The 15,050-nt window shown below is 42.2% G+C and overlaps 1 protein-coding gene across 1 annotated transcript; it reads right to left on the bottom strand.

Moving 5' to 3' along the window:
• Positions 1-4,846: 4,846 nt before the first annotated feature.
• Positions 4,847-14,623, bottom strand: LOC115089549 (poly [ADP-ribose] polymerase tankyrase-2-like). The gene is made up of 5 exons (XM_029597606.1): positions 13,831-14,623; positions 9,871-10,068; positions 7,987-8,180; positions 6,346-6,474; positions 4,847-5,725 (listed from the first exon to the last, which is right to left on the bottom strand). Exons 2-5 carry the CDS (start codon positions 10,028-10,030, stop codon positions 5,504-5,506), a joined length of 705 nt encoding a protein of 234 aa, XP_029453466.1. The 5' UTR covers positions 10,031-10,068; positions 13,831-14,623; the 3' UTR covers positions 4,847-5,503.
• Between the last annotated feature and the right edge of the window lie 427 nt (positions 14,624-15,050).

Raw genomic sequence — 15,050 nt, 5'->3', positions numbered from 1 at the left:
AAGAAACATAGAAACATAGAAATGACGGCAGAAGAAGACCAAACGGTCCATCCAGTCTGCCCAGCAAGCTTCGCACTTTTTTTTTCTCATACTTATCTGTTACTCTTGACTCTTAGTAACCTTTTGGTTCTATTTCCCTTCCACCCCCACCATTAATGCAGAGAGCAGTGTTGGAGCTGCATCTAAGTGAAATATCTAGCTTAATTAGTTAGGGGTAGTAACTGCCGCAATAAGCAAGCTACACCCATGCTTATTTGTTTACCCAGACTATGTAATTCAGTCCTTGTTGGTTGTTGTCTGTATATAGATCCACTTTTCTTCATTCCCCCTGCCGTTGAAGCAGAGAGTTATGCTGGATATGCATTGAAAGTGAAGTATCAGACTTTCTCCCCTGCCGTTGAAGCAGAGAACTATGCTGGATATGCATTGAAAGTGAAGTATCAGGCTTATTTGGTTTGGGGCAGTAACCACCAAAACAAGCAAGCTACTCCCCGCTTTTTTGTGAATGCAAATCCTTTTTTCCACATTCATTCTCGTCCTCTAGACTTTATGGATCCACAGTTTTTATCCCATGCCCCTTTGAAGTCCTTCACAGTTCTGGTCTTCACCACTTCCTCCGGAAGGGCATTCCAGGCATCCACCACCCTGGAAGTGCATCTACAATCCTTAGTCAATGGCCACAAATTGCAGCTGCCTCTGGAAAGCAGCTAACGTGGGAACTAGGTCCAGCCATTAGGTGCCATTGTGTTCAGTAAGGGCTGAGAATTCCCCTTCCCACAGGCTGTGAATATTGCATCTGGCAGCATCTCCAGTCATGGCCAGCCTGGGAAACAGAAGCCTGACCCAGGAATCAAAGTCAAGTCTTTTGCATGGCAGTGTACAGCACTTGCTATAGAGCCACCAGGCCAGCCGTTGACTCAGAATTTCAAAAAAAGACTTGTCCAGCAGGGAAGCACTCCCTCTGATTTATTTCAACGGGTCACCGGTATAAGCCCTTCCTTTCATATGCACCTGTGTAACTCCCCTGCTTCTATGGGAGCAGACAGGTCAGAGCTTCCAGTTTTTTGGCATTGATAATAGGTTCTCCTGCCCTGCCACAGAAAAAAAAAGGGAAACTGGGATTTGGGTGCAGAGCCAGATTCTGTTTTGTGAGCCAGTTTGAAAGTCTGCTGTGCATGAGTTGACAAGACCTCTGTTGTCAGCAGGACAGAATAAGTGGAAGAAATGGGATTACTTAAAGTTTTGGAACATGTTAAAAGTGGCATTCAGGAAGTGCTTGGGGATTTTTATTCTTTCTTTTAAGCATGCTTTTAGGTGACTTTTTTGTGAGCAGAATACAGGTTCTTTGAAATAAAGAAATAAGTATTCCCCTAGGACAGCTTGCCTTTATCCATGCTCTCCCTCTCTTCCCTTCCTCTCTGATCCTCAAATTATTGGTGGGGGAGGAGAGGTGGGAGACTAGAACTGTTTGAAATTGGATCATTTAAGTCCAAAGAGATTTGGGGGACATCGGGGCTGTGATTTATAGTGTCTACTTTTCCACTCTGCTGCCCTTTTCTTGACCTTATTGCTCCTTCTCCTGCCAGCCAGACTAAGAATAGCCCAAGTGCTGACAAAATATAGAACAGAAATGAGAAAACCTTACATTCGGATTGGCTCATCCAGTCCAACAGCAGAAAAACCCTGAATCATTATTGGCCACCTGATGAACACCTGATGTTTGGTTTGGTTTAGAGTCTGTTGGCTAGTGCAGAATATTTTCACAAGCCTGCATGCATTTTAGCCTCCTACATATGCTATAAGATTATGCATGTTATACTGTATATACCATCATGTGTGTGCACACACACATCTAATTATATATATAATTATATATATAATTTCTTTCCTCTGCTTCTCTCTTTTGAAATAAATTTTGAGGTTGTCTACTTCCTCTACAAACAGGAATACTGAAATCTGTTTTCACACACCTAGGAAGCAATGTCAGAAATATTCATGTGCAACATATTACCTGTTATTCAATATTGCTTCCATTCTTAGCACTGCTTTTCTACCTCGGTGTGGTTGGGGTTTGGTGGGGGGGGTTTTCAAGAAAAATCAATGGACTTAACTATAAGAGCGTTAACATTCAACACTAATCTGATGCTAACCTCCAATTTTCAAATATTCTTTAGTTTTTGAAATTCATAAATCTGATTACAGAATCAACATCCTTCAAAAACACACAATAAACAATTTTTCCCGATTTGGTTGTAATCATAAATTCTAAAGTTTTGCAGGTCCTAACTGCCTGAACTTCCGAGTAAGACTGCAAGTTATCCACCATTGGACTCCCAAAGCTACTCCAAATGTAATTTGATGCTAACTGTAAAGCTGGTTGAAAAGCTATTGTTTGATTTAAATTGGTTGTAATCCTCCTTGAGGCCATTCTTGATAAAAGGTGGAATATCAAATGTCTATAAATAAATAATGTCCCTCCACCCCCACACTAAAAAATATATTTATTTTAATTGTATTTTTTTTTTTTTTGTTCATTGAGTTTAGATGGTAAGGCAGGGTGCTTTACGTCTAGATTCTGGTGTAGCTTGGAGGAACACATTACGTTTTCCACCAGAGTGGTGATGACCTTTCTAACAACTTATCACCATAACTGTCTTAACACAAATGCTAGCCAACAGACAAGCCACTCGAGCTACGCCTCATATGGACCCAAGCCTCTCCAGAGGGTGAGGGGGTTGGCATGACAGTTTCTTTCATCTCCTTTGGACTTCTAGCTCAGGCAGAACTGGCATCTACTGTATATTTATATTTATGTATTCTATCTAAAATGCAACCATATACAGCATAGTAAGTGTGTGTGTGTGTGTGTTAGAGCAGCAGGCTGTGACCCAGGAGAAATCAGAGATCAAATCTCACTGCTGCTCCTTGTGACCTTGGGCAAGTCACTTTACCCTCCATTGCTTCAGGTACAAAATTTCGCAGGTCATTTACTGAGCATGTTCTCCATTGACACAAAATGAGGAAAACCTTTGGAAAATAGGCCTCCTAGACTGTAAGCCCTCTGGGGATAGGGAACTATCTACAGTCCCTGAATGCAATCTACTTTGAAATGCCTGAAAGGCAGAATATAAATCAGATAAATAGTAATTGTGTTCTCCGTTCCTATGTAGGATATGTGTGTCATGGGTCTCCATAATCTATTTTAAGTATTATTAGTCTCTCACTCATATTTTTCACCTCCCAGTGGGCAAATATTTACAGAACAGAAAGAAAATGCACAAGCAGGGACCAAATCCTTCTATTTCCAGGCTGGTGATCCAGGCTTACTCAGTTTATGAAGTTGTGTCACTCGTGGGCTCCTCTCTGAAGCCTTTCGCTTCCTCTCACCTGATCTGCCAGATTCTAGCAGGAGAGGCAAGATGGAAGGCCAATGAACTATATGAGGCAATGAAATGGATTTACAACTGAAGATGCAGCTAAACTGCGAGGCAGCTGTGAAATATCTCAGAGCAGATATTGCCTCTATTGGACTAATAAAATATCTAGTGAAATCCTTTCTTGATAGTAACCCTAGATATTGTACATGCCCCTAATTGAGTGGTTACGATAAACGCTGATTTTTTTTTGCAGAGGAAGCAGAAGCCTTGAATGAGAGAGTAGCATCTGAGAGTGAAACCTGATCCTACCCTCCCTCTTATCCCCAGTTTTCTCAGCTCCACAACCTGTAGGTGAGGTGGGAGAAGGAACTGGCCCCTGACATGTTAAGGAACGCACTGGCGCTTCAGGTCAGATCCAATAGAAGAACTATATTCCTCCTTTGGGAAACAGAATTCCCCGTGTTTGTAGCTGGCGAGTTTTAACAGTTTGTTGGAGAGCAAGAAGACTTCATTTTTTTTTTTTCGAAAGGGCACTTTTCCTGCGAGTATGCAAACCTGCAAGTACATGTTTGCTACTCACCGACATACCAAGGAACCGTTTCCTTCCCCAGAGACTGATGAAAAAACAGAACTGTTTCTGCAGCCGCACCCCCACCCCCACCGCTGCTTCTGTCAACAACTGAGCAGGTCTCACCCTCTCTCCTACCCTCTCCCATCCTCTTTTCCTTCTTGCCTATAGTTAGAGATTTCTTAGGAGCAGTTCCCTGTTCTTACTTTTTCTCCTACTTCTTATTTTTCATCTTCTCTTTCCTTCTGGTTTTTTTTTCTTGTTTTTCTTCATTCATTCTCTAACTTATGAAGCTCTTTGGAGATTGTGACCTTTCTCCCCTCCCACTTTTGTCCCCTGTCTATTTATACCATTCTATAATTCTCTTTCCTTAATCCATCAGCTCTGCATTCTTTCCTTCCTTTCCTTCTTACTTCTCTTTCTTTCTTTCTCCTCCATCTTCCCCTGCTCTCTTCTCAAACCTTCCCTCCATCTGTCTCAATCACATCAAGAGCCAAAGGAAGGGAAAGACTCTGAGCAGACATTGTGCTTATAATTCATTTAGGCAGGGTTTTTCTTCCTCTGGGAGGAGGAAGGGAGCTGTTGCCTTGGAGAGGACCCCAGAGATGCGTTGGAGAGCAGCTGTTTCCCTCTAGTGTATGCGCCAGTACTGTTTCAGCTCACTGTGGAGTGTCAAAACAGAAGACAACAGGTGGAAATTATACTCAGGAAGCTTCAGACTTCATAATATTTCTCATTCATCCCATGCACCTATTTCTCCTTACCCAGACTTCTCCTCGCAAAATATACAGTCAAAGCTACATCAACAAGTGAGAACTTTTTAGTTCAACTGCTTTCTTTTTTATTTAAAAAAAAAAAAAAACAACCAAAAAAACTATACAAAAAAACAAGCTAATAGCTGAATGCACCCTTGACTTTATGGTTTGAGATACCTGTGTTGGGTGAAGTCAACGACTAAAGAAGTGAGGGAGTGGAAGAGAAATAAAGATGTTCAATATTTCCCACTAGCATCCTTGATTCTTGAATTGGGATTAAGCCAAATGAAGGCAAAAAGGAACTTGAATTCAACCTGTTGTTTGAATCTTTGTTATGCTACTGTCCTTATAGCATTTCTTTAGTGAGAAGGGAAGTGCGGTTACCTTTAGGACTTTCCTGTCACCATGAAAGTACAAGAATAAACTCCAGTTTTCAGCAACTTCAGCGTGCGCACACACACACACACACACACCCCCCCCTAGCCCAATGCATAGCCTTTTTGCACTAGCTCAATCCTGATGTTTCTTTTGGGCTGACTTTTCCTGGCAGATTCAAATGGGAACTGTAGTGTGCCTGTCCTGAGGTGACTACAATTATTGTAAATGTAGTCTTCAGTTCCCTGGGGGGGAAAAAAAAAAAGGTTATACAGCAAGATATCCAGTGAGTGTTCTTTCTTTTCAGAGACCTCTCTGTTTACTGAAGCTGTGCAGGTCAAACAGGAAACAGGCCTGCGCTCTGTCCAACAATGGTCTCTGCAAACTGGCCACCATACCTTTGTCCAGTCAGTTTAAATTCTTGGCTATTAAACTGTATCCTGGAGAACCAGATCTTCAAACATAAGGTAGCCTTTCAGTGATTCTGGGAGGTTGAAGGCCTCAATGGTGGGAAGTCTCTGGTGGCCAAGAGTAGCCCGGATCTGTAAGCGACTGAGGTGTTTCAGGGAGCGAGGCTGGTGAGAGCAGGACTCAATCCAAGCTATCAATGCTGCCTGGGAGGCAAGGCGCTTGGGAGGTGACCCTGTTTTCTGAAAAGTACAGAAAGCAGCTGGGTATGAGCTATATCTTGTGAATTATACAGACTTGTCAGAAAGATGCACTAGCATAGTAGATGACAGCAGACAAAGCCCAACTGGCCCATTCAGTCTGCCCAGACACATATTGGGACTGAGTGAACACAGAAAGCAGTCATTTGAAAACCTTTTATAGTAATCCCCCTTTTTCTTCCTTCTGTGCAATCTGAGATGGCCTGGACACTAGTCCTAGGGGACCTTGATCTCTGTTTTATTTATTGAATCAGTCTTATAATCCATTAAAATTCTAATAAAACTGATCATAGTAGAGAGGTCAGCCTTGTAATCAGTGGCACATACAGTACTTTATTCAATAAGCTATGAGCACCTGTTTCTAAAAACATAGCCACATGTAATTTCGTCAAAGCTGATAACTAAATAGAACGCCAAACCTTTGTGCTCTGGACGGCATCACTGGGCGATCGCTGATGCACCACTTTATACCATTGTGCACATCTTTATTAGGACACGGGTGCTCCAGATTCATTTCCCAATCAGTTCACATTTTACTCCCTTCCTTGCAGACCTATATTCTGCCACTGAGATGCTTCCAGAAACCCTGGCCCGTCCAGTACCTTATTTTTGTAAGTGATATCAGCTCCAGCCTGCACGAGGAGCCGGATGCAGTCCATCTGTCCGCTGCATGCGGCCAAGTACATCGGGGTCACCCCCCAGTTATCCTCCAAGTTCACATCAGCGCCATGCTGGGGAGAGAAAGAAAAAAAGCCAAGGAATTATTGAAGCGTTCCCTGGCAGGCTTTTGTTAATACTGTGAAAATGAAGGCTCTTTTTGTCCCGTGCAGTCTGCCTCGGCTGATGGGTGAGGTATTGAGAAATTGTGAATGAGTGCTCAGAGAATGCATGGAAAGGACATTCTGATGTTTCCCATACATTTTGTTCCCTCCCTTTATCCCCTTCCCCATCTGTCCCTGATTTTCTCTCACAGATGACCGGCTCTTTCTAAGCTTATGCATTTTAATCAAATTCTGACCAGCTGTTCTTGAGCCAGTCCAGGTGACCAGGCATGGAAATGTATGGATTTAGAGACAATTCCTGCAAGTTTATTAACAATGAGCTGGAGAGAAAGAAGAACAGAAAATATATTATTAAATTTCTCTTATGGGTATTATTACCAACCCTTATGCATTCAGAAGAGTGGCTGGTTGCTATGGAAACACATCATGACGTTGGTTGTTGGTGTTATTATTTTTTTTTTTAATTTTCATTTGTGTAATAATCATATAGGATCAGATCCACTTTTAAAAGGCATCGCCATCCCCAGGATAAAGTGGGATCAGACTCAGTTTAACACACGCATTACTCTGTTACAAGGACTGTACGTTTGTCACAGCATATAGGCTAACGATACATAAATCCTTATGAATGATGCCTTCCCATGACACATTTTATAACATGTGCTGGCAGTCTGTTGGATGCTGATTGGCTCACAAGATTTGGAAACCATATGTCTATCACCATAAATCATGGTTATGATCTCACAACAATCCTTCAAGGTTTCAACTTTCAGCAGACTTAAGCAGAAACACTTGTACACAGAGTGAAAGGAATTAGAAATAATGTTTAAAGAGAAATTGTGCCTTTGGTGCCTTTAAATGCATACCATAATCTCAATTTAATATACTGTTCCAAAAATTGTGACTTGTGCTTTAATTACGTTTCCCAGATGGTGAGCAACACCACGGTCTTGAAATAGGAAAGGGATCACCCGAATCACACAATGAATGAATTGTATATGACTCAGGCTCAGATTTAGGAGGAAGTGGCTGTGCACAGCGCTAAATTCTGAAGGTGCCAAACATCTGGGCTAAAGAGGAGCCTGTTTCCATTTGTTTTGGGTACCTGCGCCAACAACAGGGCACTGATCTTTGGAGTGATCTACTCCTCTGCCTTCCAGTCCTGGCTATGGGCACCAAAAACGTAAATCCAGCCCTGACATAACTGTACTTTATTTTTTTTAATCCTTTAAATTCTTCTTCCTTGTGTTCTGACTTTATCAAGTGTCACATTTTCTCAGCTTCCCTCAACAGCTGCAAAAGAAAATATTTTCATTAACTTTGTTTACATGGTTATAGCTCAGGAACCACTATATTGGTTCTTTTCACAAAAAGCAAAATGATATACATTTTTTGCTGACTCTGGTAGACCTGAGAGGACTTTATTCTGGAAACTCTTTGAGTAAGACTGGATAAAATTACCTGTATTAACAGGAGAGCACAGTCTGGGAAGAGGCCAATAGCAGCATGTAATGGGGATCCGCCATGCTTACAGCAGCTGTTCACACTGGCTCCATGTTGCAATAATAGCTCCATGGCTGTCTTCTGGCCTTTGTAGGCTGCCCAGTATAGCGGGGTCTTCCCATAGTAATCCTTTCTGTCAACAAGCTCTCTGTCTAATACCAAAATGGAAAGTAGCACAGTAAGAGCCTCAGGAATAATATTTTATTTTGCCTTATAGATGGTTGCCACACTGCATCATGCAAAAAAACTTGCATGAAACATGAAACATAGAAACATAGAAATGACGGCAGAAGAAGACCAAACGGCCCATCCAGTCTGCCCAGCAAGCTTTCACATTTATTTTTTTTTTCTCATACTTATCTGTTACTCTTGGCCCTTATTAGTAACTTTTTGGTTATATTTACCTTCCACCCCCAACATTGATGTAGAGACCTGTGCTGGAGCTGCATCTAAGTGAAGTATCTAGCTTAATTGGTTAGGGGTAGTAACCGCCGCAATAAGCAAGCTACTCCCACGCTTATTTGTTTATCCAGTCTGTGCAATTCAGTCCTTGTTGGTTGTTGTCTGCATATAAATCATCTTTTCTTCACCCCCCCTGCCGTTGAAGCAGTGAACTGCACCGGCTATGTAGTCCATGAGTACAGTTATTGATCCTAAATAAAGCAAGCATTTCAAACACACTCCCCCCCCCCCCCCTCCAGGATTGACCTGGGTGAGCCTGCCCATGTTAGATGTCAGAAGCTAAGCAGGCCAGGCCTGGCTAATATCTAGAAGACTGAGTGCTGTGGGCTACAAAAAGCCTGCCAAGAAAAAAAATCTCAGGTGCCCTGGTGGGGTTTTGATCAACCAAGTGTTAGTACCCAGAAATGGATAAAAGAGAACTTGAAAAACAATGATAACAAAGCTAGAGTGCAGAAGGGGAAATTTTGTGGAATGCAATCCTGACAAGAGAGATAGGGAGGAAATGCAGAAAGATCATAGTCTTGTCCTGCTAAGGCTTTTCTCCCATTCTGTATCTACGGCCTTCATTGCCAGATACACGAAAGGCTGACCCTCCCCCTCCATTCTGCTTGCATGATTACTCAGTACATCTGATTCTTTGGGCATACGCTGAGACATTGGCCCAGATATACTAACCATTTTTCCCATACACATAAAATAGGAAAAATCCTCCCAGTTTATTCAGCCCATTGTTTGTAGATAAAAGTGTGACAGGCCTGTTGAATGCAAGTTGTGCTTTCCTCTTCCTGCAGGTTGGTCCCAGTACCTGTGACAGGAAGGGGCCAGCATTGCAAATCTAACAGACATTTCACCTGATGTTATGCCCCTCTAAATGTCCGATGAGTGGCCTATATACAACATTTTGTAATGCAAAATATGAAAAACAGGAGATGTCATTAAATACTTTTATTTTCTTTGCTCCTGATCAGCTGAGGGAATTTTTGCGCACTAGCGTGGCAGGTCCTCCATTTAATCCTGAGCTATCTTAGGGTTTATCCGTATAGATAATTAGGGTGATAAGTTTCCTGCTGCTTGTTGTAGTAATATTAATTTTCCTGTTTCTCCTCTAAATCTGATTTCCTCCTTGTTTTGTTGTGGATCATTTAGAGAGAGAAAAGCTTAGTTTATTTAGATTGTACATTTTTATGAATCATGTCTTGTTTCTATATGATTTAATGTCTCTCTTGATGTTACTGTGAAAAGGTTCTCTTTGTATAATTTTAAAATGTCAATAAACAAATAGTTAAAAAAATACAGGAATGAGACAATGACATTCTACATGAAATCATGTGACATCACTGAGCTAATAACATATTGGTAGTGACCAACAGAAATTCATACTTGATGTGGCCAGAAGGATCTGTAGCTTCTCCACATTGCCTCGACTGGCTTCGTAGTGAATGTCTGTCCATTTGTAGTTGTAGCTGGGGGCCACCTGGTAATGCCTCACCGGGACTTTTGTGCAGGGAGCTCTGGATAAGGAGCTGATGTAGAACCCCATTTGTTTTACTGGGCAGGAACTCCATTAAGCAATATTATCTGGCAGGACCAACAAGAAGAAAAAAAGTCACTGCTGAGGGAACAACAGAAAAGAAAGCGAGTTGTAAAGAAATGAAAACTTGTGAAAGAAACGGTGGATCTAATGGCATTCCTAATGCACAGGAAGTAAGTGAAGGACTTCCTGCAGTTTGCTACTCCAGTCACATGAGCTAACAAACCACAAGACACAGATCATTTTCAAAATCCTTTGAAAAGGGCCAGGGCAATGACCCATCAGTATCTCTGTGCATTGCCATGGTAGAGATCTGGGTTCAGCTCCTGGGTCTGGCTCCTACTGTTCAGGGCTGGGGGTACTGCAGAAGTGGTATTCAGGGCCCCTAGGAAGGATGGAGCCCCAGACATTGCACATTAACAACTCCAACTGGCTAGATCCATAGCGCACCTGCACAAGGGAACTGGAGTGCATGCCTCTCGGTTGGAATACCGTCACTGCCATGGTTGAGCTGAATAAGAACAAGAAAAATGAGGGAAATCCTCTTGGAGCTACAAATGAAAGCTCAGGGAGGCATAACCCAGCTCTGATAGGTTCTGACTGAGCTGGAAATGCAAACCAATGGGAAGGTGTCAAAGAGAAAAAAAATGAAATTCTTTGGGCCATTTCTTAGTGAAATCTAGAAATATTGCAGGAATATGCAAAGGGAAATCTAAGGAATGAAATGTGTCCACATAATTTGGGTCTCCCGCCCCCCCCCCCCCCCCCAAATTCTGTGGGTTAAATGAAAATACACTGCTAATACACGCAAGCCAATTGTGTGCAACCTTAAGTTCTTGCTATGAAAGCAGCAGTGCTGAAATCACAAACAAGCTCTGCTTATCAGCAGCTGTCCTCTTATCTCTGCTGCTTCCTTATTTAGTCTTGACCCCTTGTTGCCCTGTTTATCCTTCTGCATTTCATTTCTTACATTTCTGTACTTTGGAATACAAGGTTTACTCCCTTTTTTGTGGACACACTATCCCTCTTCCCCTTTGTATTTCAAAATCTCCCTGAGTCAGTTCTTTATATTTGTGGGACGCCTGCATGGGATTCTGCTAAGGGTCACATGGCATGTAGAGTCCTAATTATGGGAACAGCTCAGCAAAGACCTTATAAAAACTTTTACCACCATTATCACCTCAATGCAATAATACAATCAGAGCAGAACAAGGGGAACCTAATTATTGTATTTTAATTGTCAATTAGAAGTGCAATTTTTAAAAGCCATTTGTGCATGTAAATACCTATTGGTAAAATGACTGTCTGAAACTTGCCTAACCTTTACCTGGGTAAAAGTACAAGCAGGGATCAACAATGCATATACTTTTAGCCATGTAAGAAGTAATTATTCCAGGAGGTCGGTTTAGGTTGGGGAAACATAATGCACTTTCGGCCGAATTTTAAAGCGGCCGAACGCGTAAAAATCGGCACTTATGTGTGTGGCCGGGCCCTAAAAAGGGGAGGGCCGGGGTGGGGCTTGGCCTGGGTGGGAAGGGGAGGGGAGGAGTGGGGCAGGGCAGGACAGAGGCTGGCCAGGACAGCAGCCATTAGCCACTGTCCCAGGGAAGTGCGTGCTGGCAGCCAGCCGGCGCACGCAAGTTGCTTCAGTTCCGACGGAGCAGTAAGTAAAAAAATTGTTTAAATTCTTTTAGTTAGATAGGGGGTAGGGGTTGGGGTGGAGAGAGGAGAGAGGAGAGAGGAAAGGGCAGGAAGTTCCCTCCCAGTCCGCTCCTTAATTGGATTATAAAATCCAGCGCACATGTGCACACGTGCTTCTTTTAAAATCTACCTCTTAGATTTTACATTTTCAAATCTATTGGGAAGATATAGCTACAACACTTCAGACTTTAGCTCTCACCATATCATATTCAGCAGCAGAGTGCTGTGCATCTATTTGGTGAAGAACATCATATACATATGTTGCTGAGAGTGAGCTGAATGCAATCATGGATATCATAGTCGGAACTCTCCATTCAACTCTTTTCCCTTGGCTTCCCACAAATATTCTCCCACACATCTGATGCAGATGATGACTTGTAAACTGGTTAAACCATTCATGCTGCACCTTACCTACCACTCTACAATGACTTATTTGACTTACCTAAGACCTGACTTTCCTTGTATGCCCCTTATGGAGCAACCAACCTGATCAAGATCTATCTATAGATGACTTTTGGATCAAGGAATAGGAACCAATGGAAATCACAAACAAATTCCTTGTGTTAAACTGCACTTAACAACTTGCTGGTTTTGAACTATCATGGCATGTTAAACAGGTTCAGGACAGGCAAAGGACACTCAATCTCCGTCACAAAAACCTTAGAACTAACCCACTGCACACTTGCGGAGAGATACAAAATAGGTCATTCATTATAGAAGAGTGTTCCCTCTACAAATTAAGAAGTGGAGTATTAAATTTGATCTTGGTTATCAAGAAAAACATTCTTTGGCCTCATAGATTTGCATTTACTCAATAAATAAATAAAATAATGTACTGTTTATAGGCTTTGAAAATTAATGGTCAGCCTTCATTCTTTGCTAAAGATAGACCTTGAATGGCAGTCATTAGGACACACACAACCTTCATTTTGGATCCAAATGCATTTTCATCCCATATGGCACATAGTCATAAGACATTATTGCAAACCACTGTCATAAGAAATGGTGAATCACTCAATTGGAAATGCTTGCTTACAGAAGGTTAAATAAATAAATTCCACATCAATTTGGGTTCCTTTCTCTATGATTTATTTTTATTTTATCTCTCATTTGGTCTAGTTGTTTTCAGAGTTAGCATCCCTCACTTCGTCTGTCACAGAGGTTCTGTGCAACTGCTAAATAGATTTGGATAGGAAGATTCAGGCCAGACAATTGCACTCACTTGCACTGCTTGGTGACCTCTATAGGTCTCTGACTTGCTGTGTGCCAGGGAAGTAATTAATAAGATCTTCCTCTCCTAATCCCATTCTTCCATCCAAAAAAAGCTAATGAATCCAGCAACAAAGGTTTAATCTACATAACAGTGCCAAGTAGATGAACTTTATAAGATCTATTGCCTTTTGAAATTACAGCTGAGAATAAAAATGAATAGAAGAAATCTTTGGTAGTAAAATATATGAAATGACTAAACATTCATCAGACCAGTCTGTTGCCATTTCTTTTTCCATACCATCAATCTTTTGTGATGTCATACAGCCACTAGAGCAGTATGGCATCAGCCCTCTGATTTGTGTGGCTTGGACTTCTGAGAAACAATGGAATCTTTAAAATAGAAAGGCAATAGTATGTGGAATAAATACAGTATATTATGGAATATATCTATCTGTATATATCTATATATATCTATATATGCACAGACCAGTTCCATTTTGGCCCCTTGACTAGGTGACAAGAAGAGTGCACAGAATTAGAACAGTATTCCATTATCAGATACTAGGGGGTCACAGTAGGATTGTCAGTTAAAGCATAGACAGAAATATTTCATCTGAATCCTATAAAAGAAATAATTTCATATGTTGGGTTGCAGGATCTTGTTTACTTTTAACAATCAGATCAGGTTTAACACTGATTTTCTAACAAGGAAACAAAATGCTTCATATATGGCTTCATGTAATTATTATTTTTTTTTATGGTGATGCGAGAAAAGAAATGCTGCTAATTTTTCTAGAATCCCATTTTTTTTTTTTACCATACCAACAACTCGTGTTCTTTAGATTTTCAGAAGAGTAATACAATGATACTAACAGCTTATTTTTCAAGGATTTTACCTGTTTCTTTTTCTTTCTATCAGCCATTGCCTTCTTCAAAGCTTTGCTGAAGTTATTCTGGCCATAAATTCTTTGCGGAGTCCTCTGGGTGATGACTGGAAGATCATGAAATCTCGTTTCAACGTTTCTTCAGACAATTAATGAAACTCTTCACAGCCACCTCAGGGGTTCTCTCTACCTGCTGAGCCCCACAACCCTCCTTCCAAGGAAGGGTCTACCCAGCGGACTCGAATGCAAGATTGTACAGTTCGAGGAACTTGGAGCAAGGGAGGATCTCCACGTAGCTGGAAAGGAATATTGTTAAATGCTCTCCCTTTTTGTCCTGTTCATTCTTCCCTACTGCACAGGAGGCATTGACGCCGAGGACTGAAGAAGGCGATAATACTCCCAGCACAGGGATACAGGAGGAGGAGAAAGCTTTCGCAGCCTTTCCCAGTGCCAGAGAGAGATGGGGCTGCTTTTCATCCGACTCAGCAGGTAGATTGGGAGTTTGTGGTAGGAAGATGAATGTGGGTTTCCCTTCTCTTTCAAGAGTACAAGCACATCTGGAAAGAAAAGGGAGATTTTCCACAATGGAGATTATTTCTTCCTATGTCTGTGCTCCAGAGTAGATTTCGGTGAATAAAATGGGTCGATCTTCCGTCCCTTACAGGCAGCAGGGAAACAGGAGATTATCTTTTCTTTTCCATTTTCCTATGTTCCTGTGACTCAGAGTCCCCTCATTATGCGGCTGGTTTTTGTTTTTATTTCTTGAGGGTTTTTTGTTTTTTTTAGCGGTGGGCGGGAGGTTAGAAGGACGGCCTTTCTAATCACAGAAGAATAGATTTCATACTGGTCAGGCCCCGCGTCCCCAGGGTTCCAGGTTGCAGCCTCCTCGCTCCTTTCTTCTATGGACGCCGGCGGCTGGTGCTCTCCAGGGTGCTGAAAGCCCTAACAGCACTGCTCCTGCGCAAAACGCATGCCCACCTCGCACATAGTCGGATTGAAAACCATAAGCAGAGAAAGGAAGACCAGGATCATGCCAGACAGGCCCGGCGCTACCGGGTGGGCACAGGGCGGCACACCCGGGGGGGGGGGGGGCAGCGGAGGAAGAAGAGGAGGCCCGCGAGGCGGCGGAAGAATGAAGAGGCAGCCCGTTCTCCTCCTCTCTGTGCCGGCGTGTGGTATCCAAAACACGTGCAGCTAACACGTCCTCTGTTTTGTTCTCGCGATACACAAGA

The sequence above is a fragment of the Rhinatrema bivittatum genome, chromosome 4 (genome assembly GCF_901001135.1).
Source record: "Rhinatrema bivittatum chromosome 4, aRhiBiv1.1, whole genome shotgun sequence".
NCBI classification, from domain to species: domain Eukaryota; kingdom Metazoa; phylum Chordata; class Amphibia; order Gymnophiona; family Rhinatrematidae; genus Rhinatrema; species Rhinatrema bivittatum.
Note: the sequence above shows the minus strand (reverse complement) of the source record. Positions and strands in the feature narration are given on the sequence as shown.

Coding starts and splice junctions, on each gene's coding strand:
- LOC115089549 (XM_029597606.1), bottom strand. CDS start 10,030: ATGGGGTTCTACATCAGCTCCTTATCCAGAGCTCCCTGCACAAAAGTC. Junction 8,181..9,870: donor GATCCTTCTGGCCACATCAA/GTATGAATTTCT, acceptor TTTTGGTATTAG/ACAGAGAGCTTGTTGACAGA. Junction 5,726..6,345: donor ATATCACTTACAAAAATAAG/GTACTGGACGGG, acceptor TGTACTTTTCAG/AAAACAGGGTCACCTCCCAA.